Raw genomic sequence first — 23,525 nt, forward strand, 5'->3', positions numbered from 1 at the left:
AACAAACTTACTCAGATTTATGAGCGGACAGGGCCCAAGGGGCTGATGCTTTAAATGAGCGAGGGTGAACAGAGTGGAGTTTCCGTCTAGCAGCAGTGGGACACGCGTGTCACCGTGAGCCGAGGGGTTAAACGCCAGCAAGGACCAGAGTTCACAGCTGAGCCTGGGGCCCTCTGGGCGGGTCAGCTGGGAAGCGGGGAGGCGACGGCAGGGATGGGCTGTCTGGCTTCCGTGCTTTGCTTCTGATTTTAATCAGCGATGAGAAAGTATCGCTTTACCACTCATGGATGTTACCGGTGAAAGCAAGCTTTTAAATGTACATGCTTTTCTACCTACTGAACGAAGAAGTGAATGAATGCACGCACGTATGGTATATATTTCATCCATTACGAGACACACTTTCACATCTCTGAACGCACCCTGCGTGCACATGGGGAGTCCCAGACAGCAGCTGTCACGTGAAAACTGGCTGCCGTTCCTGGGGGGCCAGACTTTGCAATATTCCAGTCACTCAGGGGCCCCCTCAGAGTGGGTGAGTTCTGGTTCTTGAGCGCAAACTTGCAGAATTTTGAGCCATGGCTGAGAGACAATCTCAGGATAACATGAAGTGCTCTTAAGAGGCGTGGCCTCGGCGATGCTTTTTGGGCTTTTTATTCTGTTTGTTTATGACTGGCTGTGCTGGGCAGTCACTGCCACACGGGTCTTGCTCCAGCTGTGAAGAGTGAGAGCCACTCTGGAGCGCTGGCACTCGGGCTTCTCATTGCAGGGGCTTCTCTTGTTGCAGAGCGCGGGCTCGGGGCCCACGGGCTCAGGATTTGCGGCCCACGGGCTCAGGATTTGTACACAATGCTCTGACCACACCATGGAGTATTCCATAAGCCCTGGAATGAATAAATTAAAATGGTAACAGATGACATGGGGAGATTTTCAACAGGAATTTGGTAAGACAAGATACAGAGGGTTTCCTTGGTGGGCGAGTGGTTGAGACTCTGCCTGTCAACGCAGGGGTCACGGGGTTGACCCCTGGCCCGGGAAGTCTCCACGGGGCATGTGACCACGAAGCCCCAGGTGCCGCAACCACTGGGCCGCACTCAGAGCCTGTGCGCCGTGATCCCTGAGTCCCTGCGCGGCAACGACTGAAGCCCAGGCGCCTACAGCCCGAGCTCTGCAGCAGGAAGGCCGCACGCCACCACGAGGCGCGGCCCCTGCTCGCGGCGACTCGAGAAAGCCCACGAGCGGCAAGGAAGACCCAGCGCGACCAAAAGGAAAAAAATCAATCTTTTTTAAAAAATACAGAAAAATAAGTACATGAGCCTGTTTCTTCAAAAAAAAAAAAAAAAAAAAAACAAATTTTAATGAAAATCCTGCGCCCGTCCGTATTTACATAGGTCTGTACATCCCCATGGGAGCACAGGGTAACTATGGAAGGCCACGGGGGAGCAGAAGTCTAAGGTGCCCGTGACCTCTGCCCCTGGGGTCTCTCCCGGGAGTCGGCTCATGGGCAGGAGAGATCCTGCAGGTATCACTAGAGTTCCTGAGCAGCTGATCTGAAGATAGAGATTATCCGGCGGACCCAACCTAACACATGAGCGACCTCCAAAGCAGTGTTCTCCGGATGGTCACAGAAGAGGTCTGAACAAGGGGGTTCCCTCGCTCGGATGGGAAGGGGAGCTGGGCCTGTGCGCTGGCCCACAGCTATCAAGGAAAAAGAAGGAAGGAAACAGAACGTGGCGATTTCCGCCCGAGAGCCCCAAGGAACAGGGCTCTGCCTGCACCAGCGACTCCTCCTCACCGTCTATGGCCCCCTTTCGACCCGGAACGCCCATGATGTCCTCCTGCGTCTGTCCCACCACTGGCTGCTGGGAGCAGGACAGGTAGCTCGCCCCTGTACCCACGGGCCCTCGGAGGAAGGGCTGTGTGCCTCCACCCTCAGGGCTGTGCTTAATGGACTATACCCAGGGGCCTCCTCCACACCCGACCGAGGCTCCTTAGACGCTGAGATTTGGGACTTGAACTGATACTGTAAGGGGGTGAGATCTGGGAACCGGGAGATGGGGTGCCTGCATTTTGCACGTGGATGAGGGTTGCTGGGGCCAGAGGGCAGGCTACAGCCAGAATGAGCCCAACAACCGTGCCGGTCTAACCACCTCCCCAAGGGTGGGTGGGGCTGTCTGTTATATGGCAAGAAGGGTTCCACAGACCTAATTAATTTCACTAATCAGTTCACTGGCTTCATCCAAAGGGAGATTATCCAGGTGGGCCTGACCTAACCACAGGAGCCTGTAAAAGTGGAGAGGAGGGCATGGGTCAAAGGACAAGGAGAGCTGACGCACCAACGCTGGCCTGAAGGTGCAGGGGCCGAAAGGCGGGGGAGATAACCCCAAGACAACGGCCAGCAGGGAGGTGGGAGCCTGAGCTCCACAGCCACGAGGAGCCGGAACGACGGGGAGACCGGCTGGGAGCCGGCCTCGCCCCCAGGCATCTTGATTCAACCTTGTGACTGATGCCCAACATCCAGCCACATCACCCCAGCCTCTGAGCACACGACTGTGAGCGCACACACGGATATTATCGAAGCTTCCGAGTTTAAGGCGACTTGCGACCCAGCAAAACTAACAGAGGCATCAGGCTGTTAACAAGCACAGAATTCACAATAAAGAAATTTATATCACAAAACTCAGCCATGTGAAAGTGCATCTGTATGCTTGTTAGCACCAGGAGCGGTGTCTGTTCCCTGAAATACAGGGGTCACAGCAGGTGGCTGGGGACAAGGACACTATCCACACTGGAAACAGCTAGAGCTGGTGGGGGCGGTAAGGGCCCCAGGGAAACAAACTGTCAGGGCGCAGCCCGAGACACAGAAAGACTGACAGACTGGTTCCAAACAGGAAAAGGAGTACGCCAAGGCTGTGTATTGTCACCCTGCTTATTTAACTTCTATGCAGAGTACATCATGAGAAACGCTGGGCTGGAGGAAGCACAAGCTGGAATCAAGATTGCCGGGAGAAATATCAATAACCTCAGATATGCAGACACCACCACCCTTATGGCAGAAAGTGAGGAAGAACTAAAAAGCCTCTTGATGAAAGTGAAGGAGGAGAGTGAAAAAGTTGGCTTAAAGCTCAGCATTCAGAAAACTAAGATCATGGCATCTGGTCCCATCACTTCATGGCAAATAGATGGGGAAAAAAGTGGAAATAGTGTCAAACTTTATTTTGGGGGGCTCTAAAATCACTGCAGATTGTGATTGCAGCCATGAAATTAAAAGACGCTTACTCCTTGGAAGGAAAGTTATGACCAACCTAGATAGTATATTTAAAAGCAAAGAAATTACTTTGACGACAAAGGTCTATCTAGTCAAAGCTATGGTTTTTCCAGTGGTCATGTATGGATGTGAGAGTTGGACAGTGAAGAAAGCTGAGCGCCAAAGAATTGATGCTTTTGAACTGTGGTGTTGGAGAAGACTCTTGAGAGTCCCTTGGACTACAAGGAGATCCAACCAGTCCATCCTAAAGGAGATCAGTCCTGGGTGTTCATTGGAAGGACTGATGCAGAAGCTGAAACTCCAAGACTCTGGCCACCTAATGCAAAGAGTTGACTCACTAGAAAAGACCCTGATGCTGGGAAGGATTGGGGGCAGGAAGAGAAGGGGACGACAGAGATGAGATGGCTGGATGGCATCACCGACTCCATGGACATGGGTTTGGGTGGACTCCGGGAGTTTGTGATGGACAGAGAGGCCTGGCGTGCTGCGATTCATGGGGTCTCAAAGAGTCGGACATGACTGAGCAACTGAACTGAAGACCCAGAGGCGGGAGGCTCTCCGGCCACACCTACCCTGAAAACCCTGCAGGTTCCAGGGGAAGGGAACAGGGTGGAGCTAGAGACCACAGCTGGGCTCACCCACTTCAGTGAGTCTGAAGGAGGCCCTCCCCACATCAGGATGAAAGCTCAGAAGGGGAAGGGAGCCACAGATAGCCCCAGGGGCGGGGGGAAGAGGTGTCTGGGCACCAATAAAAACCGGGGCGGGAGGAAGAGAGAGTTCCAACCAGTTCACGTGACCCTACGGGGTGCAGGGCGGGTCCAAGAGACCTCGAGCTGCGGTCTCAGCTTCAAGGCCTTGCCTTTTCCAGGGCAGTCAGTGCGTGCTCAGCAGGAGGTGGCACCGGGGAAGGCCAGCACGGACAGAAAGGTGGTCTCCCCCGGGAGTGACCCCAACCGCACCCCAAGCCCGGGCGACGACGACAACGGCGACATGCCTCGTACCGGCCCGAGACCTGACACGAGCAGGGACTGGCCCGCGGCGGACGGAGCATCCGCACTCCGTGCAGCGGGAGCCCGGCTCAGCGCGCACGCACCCGCCTGCCTGAACCTCACAAGCCGGCTGAAAGGAGACACGAAAGCCCGCACCCCCTCTGATTTAGCTCACAAAGTTCACACTGAGGCAAAACCGGGCCATCTGGAGAAAAGTAAAGCGTCCCAGTAGGGACGCGGGCGCACCTCCAGCAGAGACCCCAGCCGCCCGCCGAGGGCACCGCTGCCCAGCGGGAGTGACGGAGCTTTATAACTGCTGGTTCTACTGCCCAGACGCGGCTTTGTTTGTAATGGTTCTCTTTATTACTTGCTTATTTTTGTTTGCGTAGGGCCCTCATTGCTGAGGGCTGGCTCTCCCGTGGCAGAGCACCGACCCCAGGGTGTGCCGGCCTCGGCAGCTGCGGCTCCGGGCTCCAGAGCACAGGCTCAGCACCCGTGGTCACGGGCTTGGCCGCTCCTGGCCTGTGGGCCCCCCCGGATCAGGGGTTGAGGCCGTGTCTCCTGCCTTGGCGGTGGATTCTTTACCTCTGAGCCACCAGGGAAGCCCTCAGATATGCTTCATATCTTCTTCTGTAAAAAGGAAAACGGTTCATCATGGTGGTCTAACGGGAGCCGGGGTCTCGGTGACCTTTCTTCTCTGTATTTTCACCAGTGGTTCAGTCTTTAAGATGAACGTGTGTTGCTATACAACCAGGACGGAGGGTGAGCAGGACAGTCCCACACGCGGTGGGCAGACCTCCCCTAGGTCCCTGGCCGTGGGCCCCAGCCCTGGCACCCCGCATGCTGGGCTCCCAGCCCCGCCTCCACCCACACCCGCGAGCGCAGGCACCTCCCTCAACCCTCCTTTTCAGCCACACGTTGTGGAAAATTTGCCTACACACAGGCTTCCTAGTCTGTCTCCTACTCGCCCTCCTAGGTAACAAGGAAACGTTGCAGGCACCTGCAAGGGTGTGAAGAACAGAACAGACCCACTGGAAAGGCCATCCTAGATACGGGTGAGAAGTCTTCCCTCCAAAAAGAGCTATGCGGATCTGGGGTCATAATTCCTGTGTGTGTGTTTGTTCGTGGATTAGTATGGTGAGGATATTATATACACACACAGTAAATCTCTCTGAAAAGCGTCTATTTCATCTGCAGTCTTTAAAAACCTGATGAAATGGTGTCATACATTATGAACATAGCCGCTGGCTCTGCGTACCTCTAGCTCATTCCTGTTCCGCGCTGTGCCGTATCTCACCGTAAGGCATTTAATGGGCCATTCTGCCTGCTGATCAGTGAGGAAGTCTCCAAGACGGCCCCGAGGGATCTCCTGCTTTTTGAGCTCTTCTGGAGTCTCCTCCTGTTTAACCACAAGGACACGGCGGAAGGGGCAGTGTGACTTCCACGTTCAGGTCATGAAGACACTACAGCTTGTGCCTTGCACTCTCAGATCACGAGCCGGGGTTGAAGTCAGCTGCCATGCCATGAGGACGCTCTGTCAGCCTACGGAGAGCTGGGGCCTCCTGGCAACAGCCAGCATCAACCTACCAGCCGGCATCGCAAGTGTTACATCACCTCAGATTCCAGAGATCCATCAAACTTGCTCAGGATGGCTTGGTATACATTTCTGGTTTGGGTTTAGTTTTCGTATCCACATTCATAAGTGAATTTGGCTTTTAACTTTCTTCATGTCCTGTTTCTCTGGTTTTGATATAAACATTTTATTTGTTGTATAGAATTTTTCTGTTTTCTGGCATAGTCTCATGTAAAATAGTGGAATAAGTCTTCTCATTGAATATCAGGTAGAATTTGCCTGTACAAACTTCTAGGTCATATGTTTTTGTGATTTTACTTTGGTTTTGGTGGGGACATTTTCAAACTACTCAAGCCATTTCTTTCAAGGTTATAAGTCCATTCAGGTTTTCTATCCTTCAGTAAATCTGGGTAGGTTATCTCTGTGTAAGAGATTGCCCATTTCAACTAAGTCTTCAACTTTACTAGCATAAAGCTTTCTAAAGTGTGTGTCATCTTTAGCTTTCCTCAGTCCTCCCAGTTTTGACTATTTTAGTCTTCAGAGAACGTACTCTTCGCTTTGTTGCTCCTCCCCACTGCATGTATATTTCCGGTCTTTACTCTCTGCTCTATATTGCTTCTTTGAATTTGTTATATGCTTTTTTAACCTAGCTCTGAAGGCACACAGCACATTGCTCTTCAGTCTTTCTTATTTTCTAGGGTAGCGTTTACAGCCAGGCCGCTCCTCTTCTAAACATCATGGCTGCATCCTTAAGTTGCATTTTCATTACTCTTCAGTTCCAATTCACATTAAAATGTCTTTTTTGATCCTGACTTACTCGGAAATATCTTTGTGTCTGAATGCATGAGTGTGTGCAAGATGCTCTGTCACTGTTATTCCAACACCCATTCTGTCCGTGCTCCCTCTCGCGTAACAATGGGGTGACGATTATGTGGTCCAGCAAGCACAGACTACACCTTCTGGCCTCCCTTGTAGGGAGGCAGGGCCTTATAGGGCTTCCCTAGTAGCTCGGGTGGCCAAGAATCCACCTGCAATGCAGGAGACCTGGGTTCAATCCCTGGGTTGGGAAGATCCCCTGGAGAAAGGGATGGCAACCCACTCCAGTACTCTTGCCTGGAGAATCCCATGGACAGGGGCGCCTGGCGGGCTACAGTCCGTGGGGTCGCAGAGGGTCTGATGTGACCGAGTGACTAACACACAGGGCCTGTGTGTTCCAATGAGCCAAAGACGGGGGCATGTCATCTTCCAGGACACGGTCTGCAGGGACACCGTCACCCCTCCCGCTTCCTTCCTTCTTCCCACCTTTCACCCTGCACCTGCGGATGGAAGGCACGAACTACAACGGTGGGGCTGGCCTTGGGAAGCCGGGGTCCCTGGGGGCCAGGAGCGCGTCCCCACTGGCCCTGAACCGACTCCCTCTGGATGTGAGAGAGAGTCTGCCTGTATTGGGCTCAGTCACTGTCAAATGCAACGTCTGGTCTAATGCAATTCCTAACTGATGAAGACGGGTTTAAGACTCCCCTCTGGAGGTGGCCCTCGGGCACAGTGGACAGCCCACTGGACTTCGGGAGATGACATCACCATGGTGCTGGGTTTCTTGATCTCAGACGACGTCACACACACAGAAGCATTTACAACTTGGACTAACAATAAAACCAACAGCATCTCCTCCCCCACCCTACCTGCAAGAACAGGAAGGCTTCCTGCGTCCCAGCCGCGTCAGCTCCCTCCTGCCCCTCTGGCCCCAGCTACTCTGGATTCTGTTCCACTTCCCCCGGTTTCTCCCTTAGAGTCACACTCCACAGTTGTGCTAAACGACACTGCCCTACTTGGCTTCTCTTTCAGCCTCGTACAGAATGGCCACACTGCATGTTTTCATGTGCGTTTCTTTTCCCCTCAGCATTATGAGACGCGCCTGTGAATACTATCCGGACACATGGTAGGCCTGGGTCCACGTTATTTACTGCATGAATACACCACACACCCTACACTCCGTGCTAATGGAGATTTGGGTTTTTTCAGGCTTCAGGCTATTACAAAATGCTGCTGTTTCACTCTCCTACTCATCCCCTGGGGACCTTGGGGCAGTCTCTCTAGCAAAGTGCTTCCTGACGTGGCATGTTCGGGAATGGATGACATCCACGTGGCACACGGGAAGTAAGCTAGAGGGGCTGGGGGGTCTGCAGAGGCTGCGGCGGCAGCCCAGACTCTGGCCACCTCGACAGAGGAGGGAGCAGTCAGATGGAGGGCACCAGAGCCCCACGAGCAGGGTGGGCATGTCGGCCACACTCGCAGAGACCCCCATCTCCTGAAGGGACCCGTCAGCGTGCCATCCCCTTGGCATCACATCAGCGTGCCCCACTCCTTGCCAAACCTCAATACTGTCAGACTTCATTTTTGTTTAAAAAAAGAGAAAAAAACAGCTCTGTGGTCTTAATTCCCATTTTCCTCACCACTAACAAGATGCCGCATCCTCTCATGTTTACTGTCCACTCTTATTTCCTCTTCTGTGAAATACCTAAGCATATCTTTCGCCAGTTTATCGGGTTGCTTCATCTTTTCATAGACCTTCTCCCCCACTGTTAACATCTCCTGGATCATGACTGTCTGATGTATTATGAAATCTCCATGCTGACAGCCTGTTTTCCACTTTTCACTGTTCATCACTGGATAGAATAAGAGATTCTGTTTGTCAGTCTCTTCATAACTTTAGCTCTTTTGTGTCTTCTTTAGGAAATTGTTCTGTGCTGTTTATTATTCATTCCCAACTTAACTGTTTTACAGTCAGAGAACATGTTCTATGAATCAGGTAATTTAAAGTATGTTGAGTTTTACTTTCTGCTTGAACATGAGGGTTTGTGTGTGTTTACATGCCCACTGTTTATTTGACAATAAAATGCATTTTCTAACTGTTGAGTGGAAGGTTCTATAACAAACGTCCAATAGTGCAGAGATAATAAACACTGGTGGGGGGAATGGGTGACAAATCCAGCCTGGCCATCCGCTGACATACATACTGTCCAGGGCCTCCTTAAAGGGCAGAGTTCAGTAGCTGAGGCCGAGACTGTGGAGCCCCACAGAACTGATAACACTTCCTAGCTGGCCCTTTATGGGCTTCCCTGGCGGCTCAGCGGTCAAGAACCTGTCTGCAATGCAGGAGACGCAGGAGACTGGTTTGATCCCTGGCTGGCGAAAATCCCCGGAAGAGGAAACAGCTACCCACTCCAGCACTCTTGCCTAAAAACTCCCACGGACAGAGGAGCCTGGTGGGCTGCAGTCCCTGGGATACAGAGTCAGACATGACTGAGCCCCATACCACCACCACCTAACCCTTCACAAAAGCATTTGCCAACCCCTATTGTTGTGTTCAAGACTATTTCCTTTTTGTCTGCTTAACATCAACTAAGGAGAAGCGCTGTGTAAAAATCTTCTCTGACCAGGACACTTCCGACAGACCGTAGCCTTTGTTTATGCTGAGGCTGGTTTATTACATCCGAACACCAACCGTTCCCTTTCCTGCTGCATTTCCTCTCCTCTCCCTGATGCGCTGGCCCCTTTTGCCCCTGGTAATTATTTTCCCTGAAACATCTGGATGACGTCGTTACTGACAGCTTCTTGCTGGCCTTTTCTCCTCTCTTACGTCTTACATTCTGGGTGTGCCGCTCGGACACAGGGCAGCAAGCAGCCGGCCTGTTTTTCCACAGACTCCGACAGCCTCCGTCGTCTAGTCAGGATGTTTACTCCGCTTACACACACAGTGACAGACGGACTTGGTGTCATTTCCACCATCTTGGACGGTATTTTCCTTCGGCATCTTTTCCCACCCCTCGCCCGCCCCACCTCATTCCTGACTTCCTCTGATAGACTTCTACTGGGCAGCTCTGTCGGCACGCGGGCTCTGTTCCCTGACCAGGGATGGAACCCTCGCCCCCCTGCCTTAGAAGTGCTGAGGTTTAATCACCAAGGAAGTCCCCTACCTTCTTTTGGATTAGGAATTTTTTTAACTCTATATTTTAACCATTTTCCCCCAAAAGAAAGCAGCTTGTTGCTTTCAGGACAAAGTAAGATGCTCTCAGAAATTTTTTTTAGTGAAGAAAATTCTTCTGGAACTTTTAAGACTTTTCTAAAATGCTATTTTTGTCCAATACAACACAGAAAACTCTCCAGAGACCACTGCCAGGGCTGGAAGGCGCAGTTCCCCTGGGCCCCCTCCCCGCCGCTGGCTGAAGCCACCTGTTCAGAAGCAGGGCTTGCACTCGGCAGCGCCCTCCCTGCCCCGCCGCCTGGGGAGCCCCTCTGCCGGCACCCACTCCAGCTGTTCCTCACACCACCAGCCTCCTCCCCGCCTCGGCACCCCGTACAAGAGCCTGGGGCAGGGGGCAGGCAGGGGCCAAGCTGCTTCTGGTCAGGCTGGCTCAGAAGGAAAGCCAGAGGTCATGTGCTCACTGCTGCCGCTTTAGGCCCTAGTCTGGGTGCAGGGTCAGCACGCTTGAAATGAAGTGTTAACCTTTTCAGGCTTCTCCCTAACGCTGTATCAGGAACTCTAGACTGCAAATAAAGCGGAAAGGTTCATCAGTGTCTCTCCCTGCCAGAACACTGTAAGAACAGCTGAACCGTTATCCTCAGATTTAAACCCCTCTGCTTCTTTCTCGTTTACTTTTATTGTTTTTTTTTTAATGGAGAAATACATCATCTCTTTTCAAAATAGCGCTTGAAAAATACAAGGAGTACAGATACTATAAAACAAAGCAAACTCCAGTTATGAGATACTATGCACACCGTATGAAAAAATAGTCCGATATTCAGGTAATGAAAACTAGAATTAAAAAGCTCCAACTTTCCAGCTTGGAAAACAAGTACAATTACACAAAACACTTAATAAACTACTTTCCCCCAATGTGTGACCAAAACGACAGGACTAAATTTGTGCCTGGCAATTTCAATGACACAATAGCTATTCAAAATACACAGGTACTGTACACACGTCACCCGATTTTACTGCAGCAGGAGGGGAGAGGACCACACAGGTAGCAGGAACACCGTGCACCAGGCGTCAGGAAGTCATGGTGAAGAGTCTCAACTACTGCACAGCCCACGACGGAAACAACTATCATCCAACTCTGGGGAAATTATTCAAAAGGACGGGGAAAGAGTTTAAGAAGCTGCAGTTTGAGGTGAAAAATGCACATGTGGTAGAAAGGAACACTGTCGGGGGATGGCGAGAGTCAGAACCAGGCTGTATGGAAAACCTGTTAGGTCTGCCGTGTCCAGAACAAGACTAAGTTTTCATTCACCTACAAGTGCGGGCATTCCTGTTTTTCAGCGTGAATGTTCTGCAGCTTAATCATGAGTGGTCTTTTTTTCTAATTTAAAGAAAGGTATTTCAAATCTTTTGCAGCATAAACAAGAGTAGAAAGCTGACCAAATGTCAAGTGCTTGCTAGAAACGTTTTATGTTTCTACATGTAAATTTCACTAATGAATTTTCGTTAAGTCACTTACAAATAAAAATTGATTTAAAATTCTAGAGAAAATGCTTTTGCTAACACGTTTAAATTAGAAATTAACTTTACCATAAGCAGGTATTCTGTGGAGTATACGCATCTTCTCTTATGTGGAGACTGAACAGCCATCCAACATGGATAACATGCTTCACAGGAATTACTTTTAGTAAAACTTCACTGAAATACTGGCCAGGTAGCCACAGGACTGTTGGTTTCACATCATGGTTAAGAAAACACTAGAATACTGAGTTTTCTGTGAAACAATATACACGCGCACCTTGTGCACACAAGCAGAGAGAAGGCAGTAGGGGTGGGGGATACAAAAAGCTCTTTCTTGTTTTAAGACAGATGATGAAGGATAAGAGAACATGGAGCTTTGTTAGCTCAATTCAGTATCTGCTGTCTGACCACTGATTGTATGCACCCTGAAACAGTTCTACAGATAAAACCAGTGTCTCCTTTCTTGATCCTGTCTCATCAAAACCAAACACCTACTAATTACTGTTCCAATGCCAAGTGCACATCCTAAGAGTTGATATTTCGTTTCAAAGGGTTACCTCACAGGACTGAGCCAGGTGGACCTGATGCCTTTTCTGGAGTACAGTACACCACTCACCGCACAATGGAAACTCATCTGAAGATTAATAGTGAAGAACAGCCTTCAGGAAAAACTGAAATTCATCAAGCTGAAAAATCTAAAGTTAGTTCTACTTTCTAATAAAAATATACATAAAGTGCATCAGCATAATGAATTCTGATACCAGTTGTATTGCAAACTTCCCCCAACAATACGTCCAACATCAGTCCCATCCAGATGTCAGTCATGGGTACAAACACAGCTGGAGGGGTTCTTTCCTCACTGTTTCCTCCTGAAGGGCAGGAGTTCTTTGAAACAGCGTAACTGTGGCTAACACATAGTAACCTCACACATTAGTAACAGTACTTCTAGCTTCACATGCTAACCTGGACTTCTGGTCAAGGTCAGCCCATGAGAGAAGGCACCCAGTGTGCCTAATAGCCTATCTGGGGCCGTATCTAGTCTGGTACCCTTCCTTCTTCTCCGTCAGCACGTGAAGACAGCAGGCTGAGTTGGCAGATACTGTTTATGGACCCTTGAGGTGTTTTTCTCAGTTCAATTTGTTTTATTGAATTCTTGATAACAGGAATAGGATCTGCAGGGAGAGCAGGGGTACTGGGAAGGTCTGCAGTGCATGTTCCCCGTGAGGCCAACAGAAGCTGCTGTCTGAATGGTTTTCAATCGAGTCACACTGGTCTCTCTATGAGAACATTCCTATTTTGTTTTGGCTGCCTTGTTCCTTTCTTCTTGGTGACGCAACAATGTCCTCTAGACTCCTACGATAGGATTCGCTATGCTTGCTGCTGCGCTCCCTGAAGGTCTGGGTGGATGGCTGACCAGCCGTGTCGAGGAAACAACTCTGGTGACCATGGGCTTCGGTGCTGGAGGGACAGCTGACTGTGAAGCAGTTTGAGGGATGCTTTCACTGGGCGGGCCTCCAGGACTGTCGCTGGGATTTGCTTGCTGAGAGGAAACGTCAGGAAACTGTACGCTGGTCACAGATGCTGCCACTGCAGCCGGGGCAGGACTGTTTCTGCCTTGAGTGCTGCCAGTCACTGGGCCAGTCTTCGAAGCGGCAGGAAGTGATAACACAGGCGTGCTGTTCTCACCGTCGACAGACAAGTCAAGGCTGCCGTCATCCAAGGCTGTCAATCTGACACCTTCTGTCGAAACTGTTTTCTTTTTCTGAAGCACATGATTAGGCAGTAGTTGATGAAGTTCCTTTCTTTTCAAATGCATTGCAGCAATTTTCATATCCATCTCAAACATTTTACTATTTATCGCTTGCCTATACACAGTGTCTGTGAAAGACTGGATATCATAGGTGAGGTCAATACTGAGAACTTCAGAGTTTTCTGGCTTTTTTAACACTAACCCAATCACCCACATCGTACGAAATTCTTCCTTGTCAGGACTCTCCTTGGGTGCTGGAAATGACTGAGGATTCACATGAGCCAGTGTAATAAATTCATTCTTCTCCAAGCTTCCAACCAAGATTCGGATTTTTGATTCCACCAAGCCCACCCACTCTAGATGTTGTTTCTCTGTTGGCGCACTTGCCAGAAGCACAATATAATGCTTGTACTTCTGGAAGAAGCTGGGTGCTTCAAAAAGTTTGGACCACTCTGCCTTACTCAGCAAAATCTCATGTGTGATAGCAAGCCCTTGCTTAAACTCCTCAATCATGACCATCCGTGTTGAAACAGACACGTTGTACGTGGAGTTCTGCTGTGGGTATGCTGGTGTGATTATGGGCATGAGATGGTACCTATCACTGGGATTTACTCTTGGGTCCCAAACAGGCAAATTCAGATTCCGTTCTTCTGGCTCTTTCAGTAGCACTGGATTCGGCCATTCCCACTCAGAAAACACCAAGAAAAATTTACGGACAAGAGTTGATGCTATGGCATTTGGATAAAGCTGGCAAGTTCTTGCTACTAGCATCGCCCAGGAAACACCCCCGAGGAAACCTAGTATATTGGAATAAATATTGTGACATTTGGCCCACAGCTTGATGGCTCTCAAAGTTAATCTGAAGTTGTCAATGTTTGGTACTAGATGTAAAATCTCATCAGTTACCCGGCAACCATTAAGGCTTCTTATGCATCTTATATCTAAATTTTTAAGCAGACTGTCATCTCTTAGGTCCAAATCTTCAGGAATAGTCTGCAGTGCTAATCTTGCAAACAAAATATCAATCTCTATCCCATCGAAACACAGTTTGATAACCGGTACAAATGCCTCCTCAACAGCCCTTAAATCCTTTACTTCTTCATGTAGTTTCAATTTATCATAGAAGGAGGTGAAAAAGTCGCTTCGATCAACGTGTCTCGGTGCCACGCACAACGCATCGATATCTGCACCTTTCGTATGCACCCCTAACCTGTAAGAACCAAATGTAAAGATTTTCCCTCCAACATTTTCAATTACAGCTTGTGGAAGACTCTTGCTTTCACTGATTTCTCGTATCCATTCCTTTACCAGATTATTTAATTTCTCCAAAATTAAAATCCTGCGCTGCAGTTCCTCTTCCTCTTCAAAAACCCCAAAGGGCTTCAGAGTTTCAATTAACTTCTGGGTAAGTATGCAGTCAGTCTCCCTGGGGGGTGCTAAGCTGATGGGGGAAGAGATGCCGTAGTGCATGGGCGGCGGCGGGGTCCGCTGTGGTCCCAGGGTGGTCACCGGAAACGGCATCATCTCTAGCGCTGGCCCCGCCACGCCGCGTCCCCCGCCACCGCGACCTCCGTGGCCGCCGCCCGGGTCATGATCCGCTGAGGCGGGAGGGGCGGGGCTCCTACCAGCCCAGGTCCGACCCGCTCCCGCTCCGCTCCCGCCGCTTCAAGCGCCTCTCCGCAGTCCCCTCGGCCCCAACATGGCGCCGGGGCCCTCGCCGCTGCGTTCTAGAACGCCCACGCGCGCCACGCCGCGCGCCACGCACGCCACGCGCGCCACGGCGCATGCGCCTGCGCAGAGCCTCATGGGGGCTGTAGTTCCGGGGGCTCCGCCCCGGCGTCCGGCCAGTCCGGGCGGTCAGCGGTGCGCCCCGGCTCCGGCCGTGTCAAAGCTGTGTGAGACATTTGCCCAGACCTACCGTCCATCTGCTCGCTTGCCAGTTCCTCCTTGCCGGGTCTCCGTCCCCTCCCGCGGCACCTTCAGGGGGCCTCTGTCCTCAGGCCCGTCCTTGAGGACCCCTGCAAAGCGGGGTCCGTTGCGGGGGTGCGGCTCTGTCACGTCCCCGGTGCTCGGCTACCTGGGTGGCAGCGGGGCAGCTGCAACCGCTGCTCCGGGTTCTCGGTCCTGTCCTGTCCAGCTCTGAGGGTCCCATCTGCTGACCTCTGGTTTCTGCGGCTCCCGGTGCGGAGTCTGCAGCCGGCTAGCCTGCTGCTTGCCGGTCTTGTCTTTGTGACTGCTGTAAAAATCCGTCTGAAATGTCCTGCGGCATCGCCGCCAGGGAGCAAGGGGGCGAACCTCTCGTTCAAATCACGCGGCGAACGCCGAGTCCTGAAGCGGAAGACTGGTGCTCGCCGAGTCACGCTCCCGGGTAACTCTGGAGCACGTCCGTGGAGCATGTCCTCCCTCCATTCTCTTGACCCTCTTCGTGTGGACATGTGACAGACCTTCCCGTCAGTTCCCGTGACTCTCAGCCCATGTTTCTGTCGCATGATGCCGGGTCTACCTTGTTCTCTAGTTCTCTTAGGTCGTATTTAGTCTGCTGTTTAAGCCATCACCAAAGTGTCCCTTTACAAACTTGCATTTTTATTACTAAAAGCATCTTTTTCTTTTCCAAATCCTCCCTACCTTTTGGAATGACATTCTATTCTTTCCTGTTTTCTTTCTACCTTGTATTTCATTAAATATTTTAAAACTACTTACTCAATATTTTATAACTAATGGTTCCAATTCCCAGGTTCTTGAGAATTTGATTCTACAGTTTTCTACTGACTCATTTCAAGTAGCATCATTTCATGTGTCTTGTTATTTGGGGTTCTGAGCTCATCTCTGGCCAGATTTGGGAGGCCTGTGTGAAAGGATGCCCTTCCAAAGAGTGCTTTGTTCTATCCAATGTCCTTGTACATCATCAAATTATGTACAATGTAATTTCTTATTCACATCACTTAAACAGTACAATTCTGAACTCCAAACATGTGAGAGGAAGAGTGATTTTCAATTCCAGGAAAGCGTATTTAGTTTTTCCCACCCAGAGCCCGGGTCGAGGGAGAGAACTCTTTTCATCTCCTTTTACCAGGTAGCAAATTCTTCCTATTCTATCTTTTCATTGAATGTGTCCACCTTTATAGTTTTCAAATAGATATGAGGTCTCAGTTCCAACTCTCTACATCTTTCTTGGACAGCTATTAAACTTAAGTTTCTTGATTACAAAGACTGGCAAATAACTGCAAGGCAATTTTAGCTTCATAATCAGTTCAGATTCTAAGGTCCTCATTTTGTCATTTTTTTCACCCCTAGGGATTCCTTTATTTTGGGAGGTTCTCAGCTATGCATCTAAAAGGAGAATTGTTACAATTCATCCAGCGCTTCCAGGTACTTTATACAGAAAGCTCTTCCAGGCTAATTAATCCCACATATTTCCAGAAATGTAAGCAGCATTTTCTCAACCTATTTCAAGGTGGTATGCGTGCTAAACATTCCAGCAACATAGCTACCAATGGGGCCTTTAGTGACCTCCATGTTGCTTAACACAGTGGCTTCTATGGCCTGCACCTTTTTTTGACCTACAGTAGACTCACACTGGCCTCCACGGTATCACCCACTGTGTTGTCTTGTACATCTCTGGTCTCCCCTCAGTCTAATTTGCTCCTTCATTACTTTTCCTCTAAAGTTGGAGCTCTTCCAGTTTCCTTGTTAGGCCCTTGACTCTTCTCACTGTATATGTATTTATTACCTGGGTCATCTATCAATTTTCACAGCTTAACTATCACCTATTAACAGCTTCAGTTTTTATAACCTGCTCTCTTCTGAGCTCCAGATCCACATCATCTGACTTCCTTCCTGACACCTCCACTTGGATGTCTCAAACTGGACACAGTCTACAGAGAACTCTTACTCTTCCCTCCATAATCTGTTTCTCTCTGGGAAGTCACCACTTTGGTAAATGGCACCTCCATCTACTCAGCTGCTCTTATCAGAAATCTGGGCTTCATTCTTGACACCTCTTTCTCATCTTTGACATCTAGTTCATTTACAAATATTGATGATTCTACCCACAGGATATATTTGGGATTCATCAGCTTCTACCTGCTTTTTCATAACTCTAGTCCAAACTACCATCAACTTTCACCTAGACTCCTACAATAAAGTAATTAATCTATTACTGACTTTTCAAAGTATTCTCTACCCAGTAGCCACATCGGTCTTTAGCCCCTTCAGTGGCCTCCCATTAAACTTAGTCTAAAATCCAAAATCCCTAACAACCCCTACCAACTCTCCAGCTTCACCTCTCACAACTTTCCCCACCCTCTGGCTACCTTGCCTTTTGGCAACTCACATTTGTTTCATTCTCTCGCATATTAAAAAGCAGAGACATCACTTTGCCAACAAAGGTCTGTATAGTCTAAGCTATGATTTTTCCAGTAGTCATGCAGGGATATGAGAGTTGGACTGTAAGGAAGACTGAATTGTCAAAGAATTGACATTTTCAAACTGTGGTGCTGAAAAACACTCCTTAGAGTCCCTTGAACAGCAAGGAGATCAAACCAGTCAATCCTAAAGGAAATCAACCCCTAATATTCATTGGAAGGATTGATGCTGAAGCTCCAATACTTTGGCCACCTGATGCGAACAGCCAACTCCTTGGAAAAGACCCTGGTGCTGGGGAAGAGTGAAGGTAGGAGGAGAAGAGGGTGACAGAGGATGAGATGGTTGAATGGTATCACTGACTCAGCTCTGGGAGACAGTGACAGGCAGGGCAGCCTGGCATGCTGCAGCGCGTGGGGCTGCAAAGACTCAGATGCGACTCAGCGACGGACACCAGCAGCGACTCAGCCCTGCGCTCTGCACAGCGCGGCCCCCTCCGCCCGTAAGGCGCCTCCTGCCACCTCCTGCCCACCGCTCCTCACTGCTTGGGGCTGTCAACTTTGAGATCGGCTTGAATTTCATCTCGGAACATCCCTAACCTCCCTGCTAAATTAGCACCTATACTCTTCTTTTATAGCACATAAAATTTGTAGTTCTATGTTTTTCAAATCATCTTTATTTCCCACTGTAGACTCTTAGCTCCATAAGAACATGACCTGTCTGTTAACTGCTGTATATCCAGTACCTAGTCAAGTACCTAACATAGTAGCACTCAACAAATATTTGCTGACAAATAAATGAATGAGCATAACAAAGAAAATTATTTCAGGACTTCCCTTAGTTCAGGGGCCAAGACTCCACACCCCTAACGCAGGAGGCCTGGATTTGATCCCCGGTCAGGGAACTAGGTCCCACACATCACATCTAAGAGTTCGCATGCCATGACTGAAGATGCCACTACTGCAGCGAAGACCCGGTAGAGCCAAATGAGTCTTTGAAAAGGAAAATTCGTTCACCTTCAAACCTCGGGCTAATCAACATCCAGAAGGTCCATGTCTTGAGTTTTGTTTAGGCCGAGGGACCATTTCAAAGTCATACTCTGACTCCGGAAAGTCAGCTCACGGCTCAGTCCACAGTTGCTCACGCCCGCCGGCCCAGGGCACTTCTCTGGCCGCATGACTCCGGCACCCTGCCACCCTGCAGCACCTTCTGATTTTAACCTGTTTCCAGGAGGATTTCCATGGGGCGGGGGCTCATACTCAATGCTTGAGGGTACGGAACGGCTGTACAAGAAAGCAGGCAGCCTGTCTGCGGAAGCTGCTGTCCTGCCGCAATCCAGAAGCGCCATTCCCTAGTGGGAAACCCCATGGAACTTGGCACAGGCCCTGCAGAGGGTCATCATGCCATGGTCTGTAGCAGGAAGAATTGGATGCAACCTGAGTACCCATGATTAGGAGAATGGATCATGGAGTACAAAAGCAAGTGGTGGAAACCATGCCTCAAGCAAAAGCAGTGCCTCAAAAAAGAGCTGGATTTACATGCAGCACCATGGGTAGAACTAAATCTTGTATCTTATTACACATTATATAGTATATAATGTCTGTAGATGGAAAGAAAGCTTAAACTTCAATATGGTCAAATTTATCTGCCTTAACCCATGGTTTGTGTCCTATAAAGAAAGCTGAGCACTGAAGAATTGATGCTTTTGAACTGTGGTGTTGGAGAAGACTCTTGAGAGTCCCTTGGACTGCAAGGAGATCCAACCAGTCCATTCTAAAGGAGATCAGTCCTGGGTGTTCATTGGAAGGACTGATGCTCCAATACTTTGGCCACCTGATGCGAAGAATTGACTCATTGGAAAAGACCCTGATGCTGGGAAAGATTGAAGGCAGGAGGAGAAAGATGCGACAGAGGATGAGATGGATGGATGGCATCACCGACACGGACATGAGTTAGAGCAAGCTCCGGGAGTTTGTGATGGACAGGGAGGCCTGGCGTGCTGCAGTCCATGGGGTCGCAAAGGTAGGACACAACTGAGTTGAACTGAAGCCTTATTTATGAAATCTTTCTTTTAGCTCTATAACTTTCTCTCTGATGTGTGGGTTTTTAAACTATTTGGAGTAAGGATCCAACTTTACTTTTCCTTCCCTGCACCGTCCACCCTAGCCATACTGTAGCCAATTCCTCGTATGTTTTGTGTCTTTCAAACATTCTGCACCAGTTCTGATCTCCCCCCATGTTTTCTGTGTTAAGCGCTGAGCCTTCAAAGCCTCCTTAGATAATGTGGCCCGAAGTCTCTGGGGGGCAGGGGGGAAGGTGCTGCCAGCCAGGCCCAGGTGGGCACCATCCGGCTCGGGGGACAGGGCTTCTAGGCTTCCTTTCAGCACCCCGCCTCTAAATGAAACTAAAGGCTATAATTTTTTTCTTTAAGCAGTGAATCGAAGGATGAAACTGGTTAGCAGCTAACCATTCAACTTTATGTTCTCTTTGAATTAAAAATCCTCAAGAACAGACTTCCCTCATGGTATAATGGATAAGAATCCACCTGCCTACGCAGGGCACACAGGTCTGATCTTAGTCTGGGAAGACACCACATTCCTCGGAGCAACTAAGCCTGTGCACCTCAACTACTGAGCCCGCGCTCTAGAGCCCAAGAGCCGCACCTCCTGAACCTGCATGCTGCAGATCCCGAGGCCCACATGCCCGGGAGCCTGTGCTCTGTGACGAGACGCACCGCAGCGCCAACAGAGTAGCCCCGACACAACTAGAGAAAAGCCACACGCAGCGGCAAAGACCCAGCACAGCCAGAAATAAGTAACAGAAATCCTCAAGAACGTCTTTCAGGTTCAGTCAACTTTCTAGTTTTAGACTGATGGGGAAAGCTGGGCATTGTTTTGCTTTTACCCAACCACGTAAACTAAACGTTTCCCACAATGACTTGCTGAGAACAGGCTCAAGGGGAGTCTCGTTCCAGACTCGAGAGTTCAGTAAGAGAGAAAAGAATCCAGATCACCTCCTTCATCCTGAGAGAAGTGTTATGAAACGTCAGGTTCGTGGCAGGAGAGAAAAAAGGTCAAAAGCAAACAGCACTGATAAGCTGGGGGACGTGGGACAGAATTCACAGCACACAGTCAGCAGCTGAGACAGCAGAGGTCTCACCAGATGCCTGGACACCCCAGTTTAGTCGGGACTCAGGCCTGTCCACCCCTCCATGGACTGAGTGGGACGGTGAACACACACCCAATCTGCTGCTCAGATGACATGCCTGCCACTGCCAGCCCCGCAGGAGATGGGAGGCCGGCAGGCCCCGCGGTCGGTGCCAGAGCAGCGCGTTCCTCCTCACTCGAGCCCCAGCCCGCGCTGGTGGGCACCCATGCCCTCTGCAGGCCACCCCCACCTCCCATGCCCCACAGAGAAAACCAGTCCCAGACCTGCAGCCTGGGGTGCGCCTTGAAGCCAACACCTACAGGAGCGTGCCCTTCTAATTTGCATCAACCCTTAAACAGGCATTTAAAGAGCACCTGCTGTATGCCAGACCACACAGACACTGCAGGGCAATGGGGACAAGCCCAGGGCTGATGCACAGACGGTCCTGCAGAGAGAACCTCACGACACGGCAGCTTCAGAAACCCTCTCAGCTTGCTTCCCTCCGAAAAGGGTGCCCAGAGCCAAGGACGCCCTGCCTCCCAGACAGGAACGAGGCCAGGCAGGCCGCAAGGAAGGCACCCCAGTTCCTCAGGCAGGGCCCTGGGACACACGGCCTCGGGTGCCTGCAGGAGGCGCGGGCACGGTCGGCAGGCTGAGTTCCTGCCTCGTCCAGCCCACCGGGTCCAAACCAGAGGTTCCCACTCCAGGGCGAACTTGCCCCCTGCCCACTCAGCCAGGCCCACAGACATCTGTGGTTGTCACGACTTGGGGGCGAGGCTGGGACAAAGCTAAGCGTCCTACCGGGCCCAGAGTGGCCCCCACGGCAGAGACCTGCTGACCCGGAGTGCCCCAGGGCCGTGGGTGAGAACCCAGCTCACGAACTCGCCTCCGACCCGGGACACACACAAACCCCACACTCTCGCCTTCCCTCGCCACTGACGAAAATCACACGGCCCGCACCCCTCCCTGGGGTCGGCAGAAGTGACTGCCTTTTTCCAGGGGACAGGCCCAGAGCCCTCCCCGCAGGGCACGAGCCCTGGATGCCAACCTCTGGTAACTAGCGGGAGCGGCTCTGGCCCCCGCCCACGCCACACAGGGCTGCTGTCCTCTGGAAATCGTGCACAGGCTGGCAGCTGGGAAAAGGCGGTATTTACGGAAAACACACCAGCACTGCCCGAGCACACACTACAGGCGTGTGATGACAGCTGGATGGTCCCAGAGAGCCGGGCGGGTTCTTCCTCCAGCGCCCTCGGACAGCCCCTTCCGCTGCCTGGCCTGGCGGGGTGTCCCAGTCACCCAAGGGTGCCTTGTGCACTCCTGGAGCCTCCAGGATGCACGAGGGGGCTTTTAACCTGAAACCAGCACAACCAATGAGCCCCAGCACACCACACAGGCGCTTTTCTGATGTGAGGGCACTGTGGGGATAACTGCTAATGCTGTGACTGCTCAGTAACCTGACAGGAGGGAGGCGGGGGCTTGTTCACATCCACACACAGGCACACGTGCACGTACACACGCATGCACACATGTCCACATGCGCGCGCACATGTCCATGCACGCTCACACACGTCCATGTGTGTGCGCACGCACGTCCACACACATGCACACATGTCCACGCACATCCACACGCACGTCCATGCGCGCACACATCCACACGCATGCACACATGCCCACGTGCACGTCCGCACGCATGTCCACGTGCGCGCACATACACATCCACATGTCCACGCGCGTGCACGCACACACGCGCATGCACACACAGCCACGTGTACGTGTCCACACGCATGCACACATGTCCACACGCATGCACCACGTCCGCGTGTGCGCACGTCCACATGCATGCACACACGTCCACACGCATGCACACGTCCATGCGCATGCACACACGTCCATCCACACGCACACACGTCCGCGTGCACACACACCCACATGCATGCACACACGTCCACGCGCGCACACACATGCACACACATCCACGCGCACCTACACACATGCACACACACGTCCACACAGGCAATCCATTCCTCTCGCACCCTTCTCCCAACGAAGTGGACCATCCACTCCCGGGTTGTAGATACACCGTCACCCATCCTCAGTGAAGGAGGCAGGGCATCAGGTGTCTGGGTGCCCACCACAGCTCACACTCCCTCACAGCCTCTCAGCGACACTCGGGTCACTCGGGGCACCAACAGCATCTCAGGACTCATCACAGGCCACCCGGGAGGCGGGGTGCCCCGTTCTCTGGAGACGCGGGTGTTAGGAACAGGAGCAGAAGCCGCCAGGGAGAAGCGGCCAGAGGGGCTCATTGACCGCCCCCCTGACAGCAGCACCTCACTCCTCAGTCTCTCTGCAGTCCCCGCCATTGCGAGGAGGGGGGCCCGGACCCTGGGGTGCCCTAGGAGGTGAGAGACACCTGGGGACCCAGGGGCTGCAGCAGGCTCTCTACGTGGGGGAACAGTGCAGACTGCGATTCACGCGTGTAAGCGTGTGCACACATCCGCATATCACCAGGATCCCCAGACATCTGACACAAGGGTCCTAGGCTCTGGTGAAGCTCCGCCGCCCGTGCCCCATGGAGCAGGGCTGGACGGGACGGGCCTGCCTGCAGGGTCCTCGGCGCTCACTCTGCGGCGTGGTCACTGGCGGGGGGGACAGTCCAGCCAGGAGGCACAGGGCACCCAGGCCACACCCGAGTCGGAGGCTGGCCAGAAAGGCCGACTCCCTGGGGCCCGGGAAGCCTGCTCCGGGCAGGTAACACAACCTGCTTCCAGCCCAGAGAAGTGTGTCAGTGAGACCCACCCAAGTCAACAGACTCTCTCTCTAAAAAACCACCGCCAACTTAAATAGGCTGTGCGCCTTCTCCTGCCTCAACAGTGTAAGAGGAACAGGTCTAAATAGGGTCGGGGAACAGGACAAAACCCTGAGCGCCCAGCTGG

The 23,525-nt window shown here is 51.4% G+C and overlaps 2 protein-coding genes across 3 annotated transcripts in view; both read right to left on the bottom strand.

Annotated features, from left to right (window-relative positions):
* RADIL (Rap associating with DIL domain) overlaps positions 1–23,525 on the bottom strand; it is a 56,902-nt gene that overhangs the window by 27,183 nt on the left and 6,194 nt on the right. The window contains exon 1 of one of the 2 annotated variants that reach the window (XM_065923729.1): positions 14,999–15,390. The exons of the other annotated variant lie outside the window; for it this stretch is intronic. Coding sequence (XP_065779801.1) covers positions 14,999–15,005 — 7 coding nt within the window. The 5' untranslated portion in view covers positions 15,006–15,390. Of the gene's footprint in view, positions 1–14,998; positions 15,391–23,525 lie in introns of those variants that run through there. 2 annotated transcript variants of the gene reach the window in all.
* Positions 10,482–14,792, bottom strand: PAPOLB (poly(A) polymerase beta). The gene is given in 2 exon segments (XM_065923725.1): positions 10,482–12,734; positions 12,736–14,792. Coding segments are annotated over 2 exon segments (1,905 nt in total). The 5' UTR covers positions 14,605–14,792; the 3' UTR covers positions 10,482–12,698.

This window comes from Muntiacus reevesi, chromosome 2 (assembly GCF_963930625.1).
Source record: "Muntiacus reevesi chromosome 2, mMunRee1.1, whole genome shotgun sequence".
NCBI classification, from domain to species: Eukaryota; Metazoa; Chordata; class Mammalia; order Artiodactyla; family Cervidae; genus Muntiacus; species Muntiacus reevesi.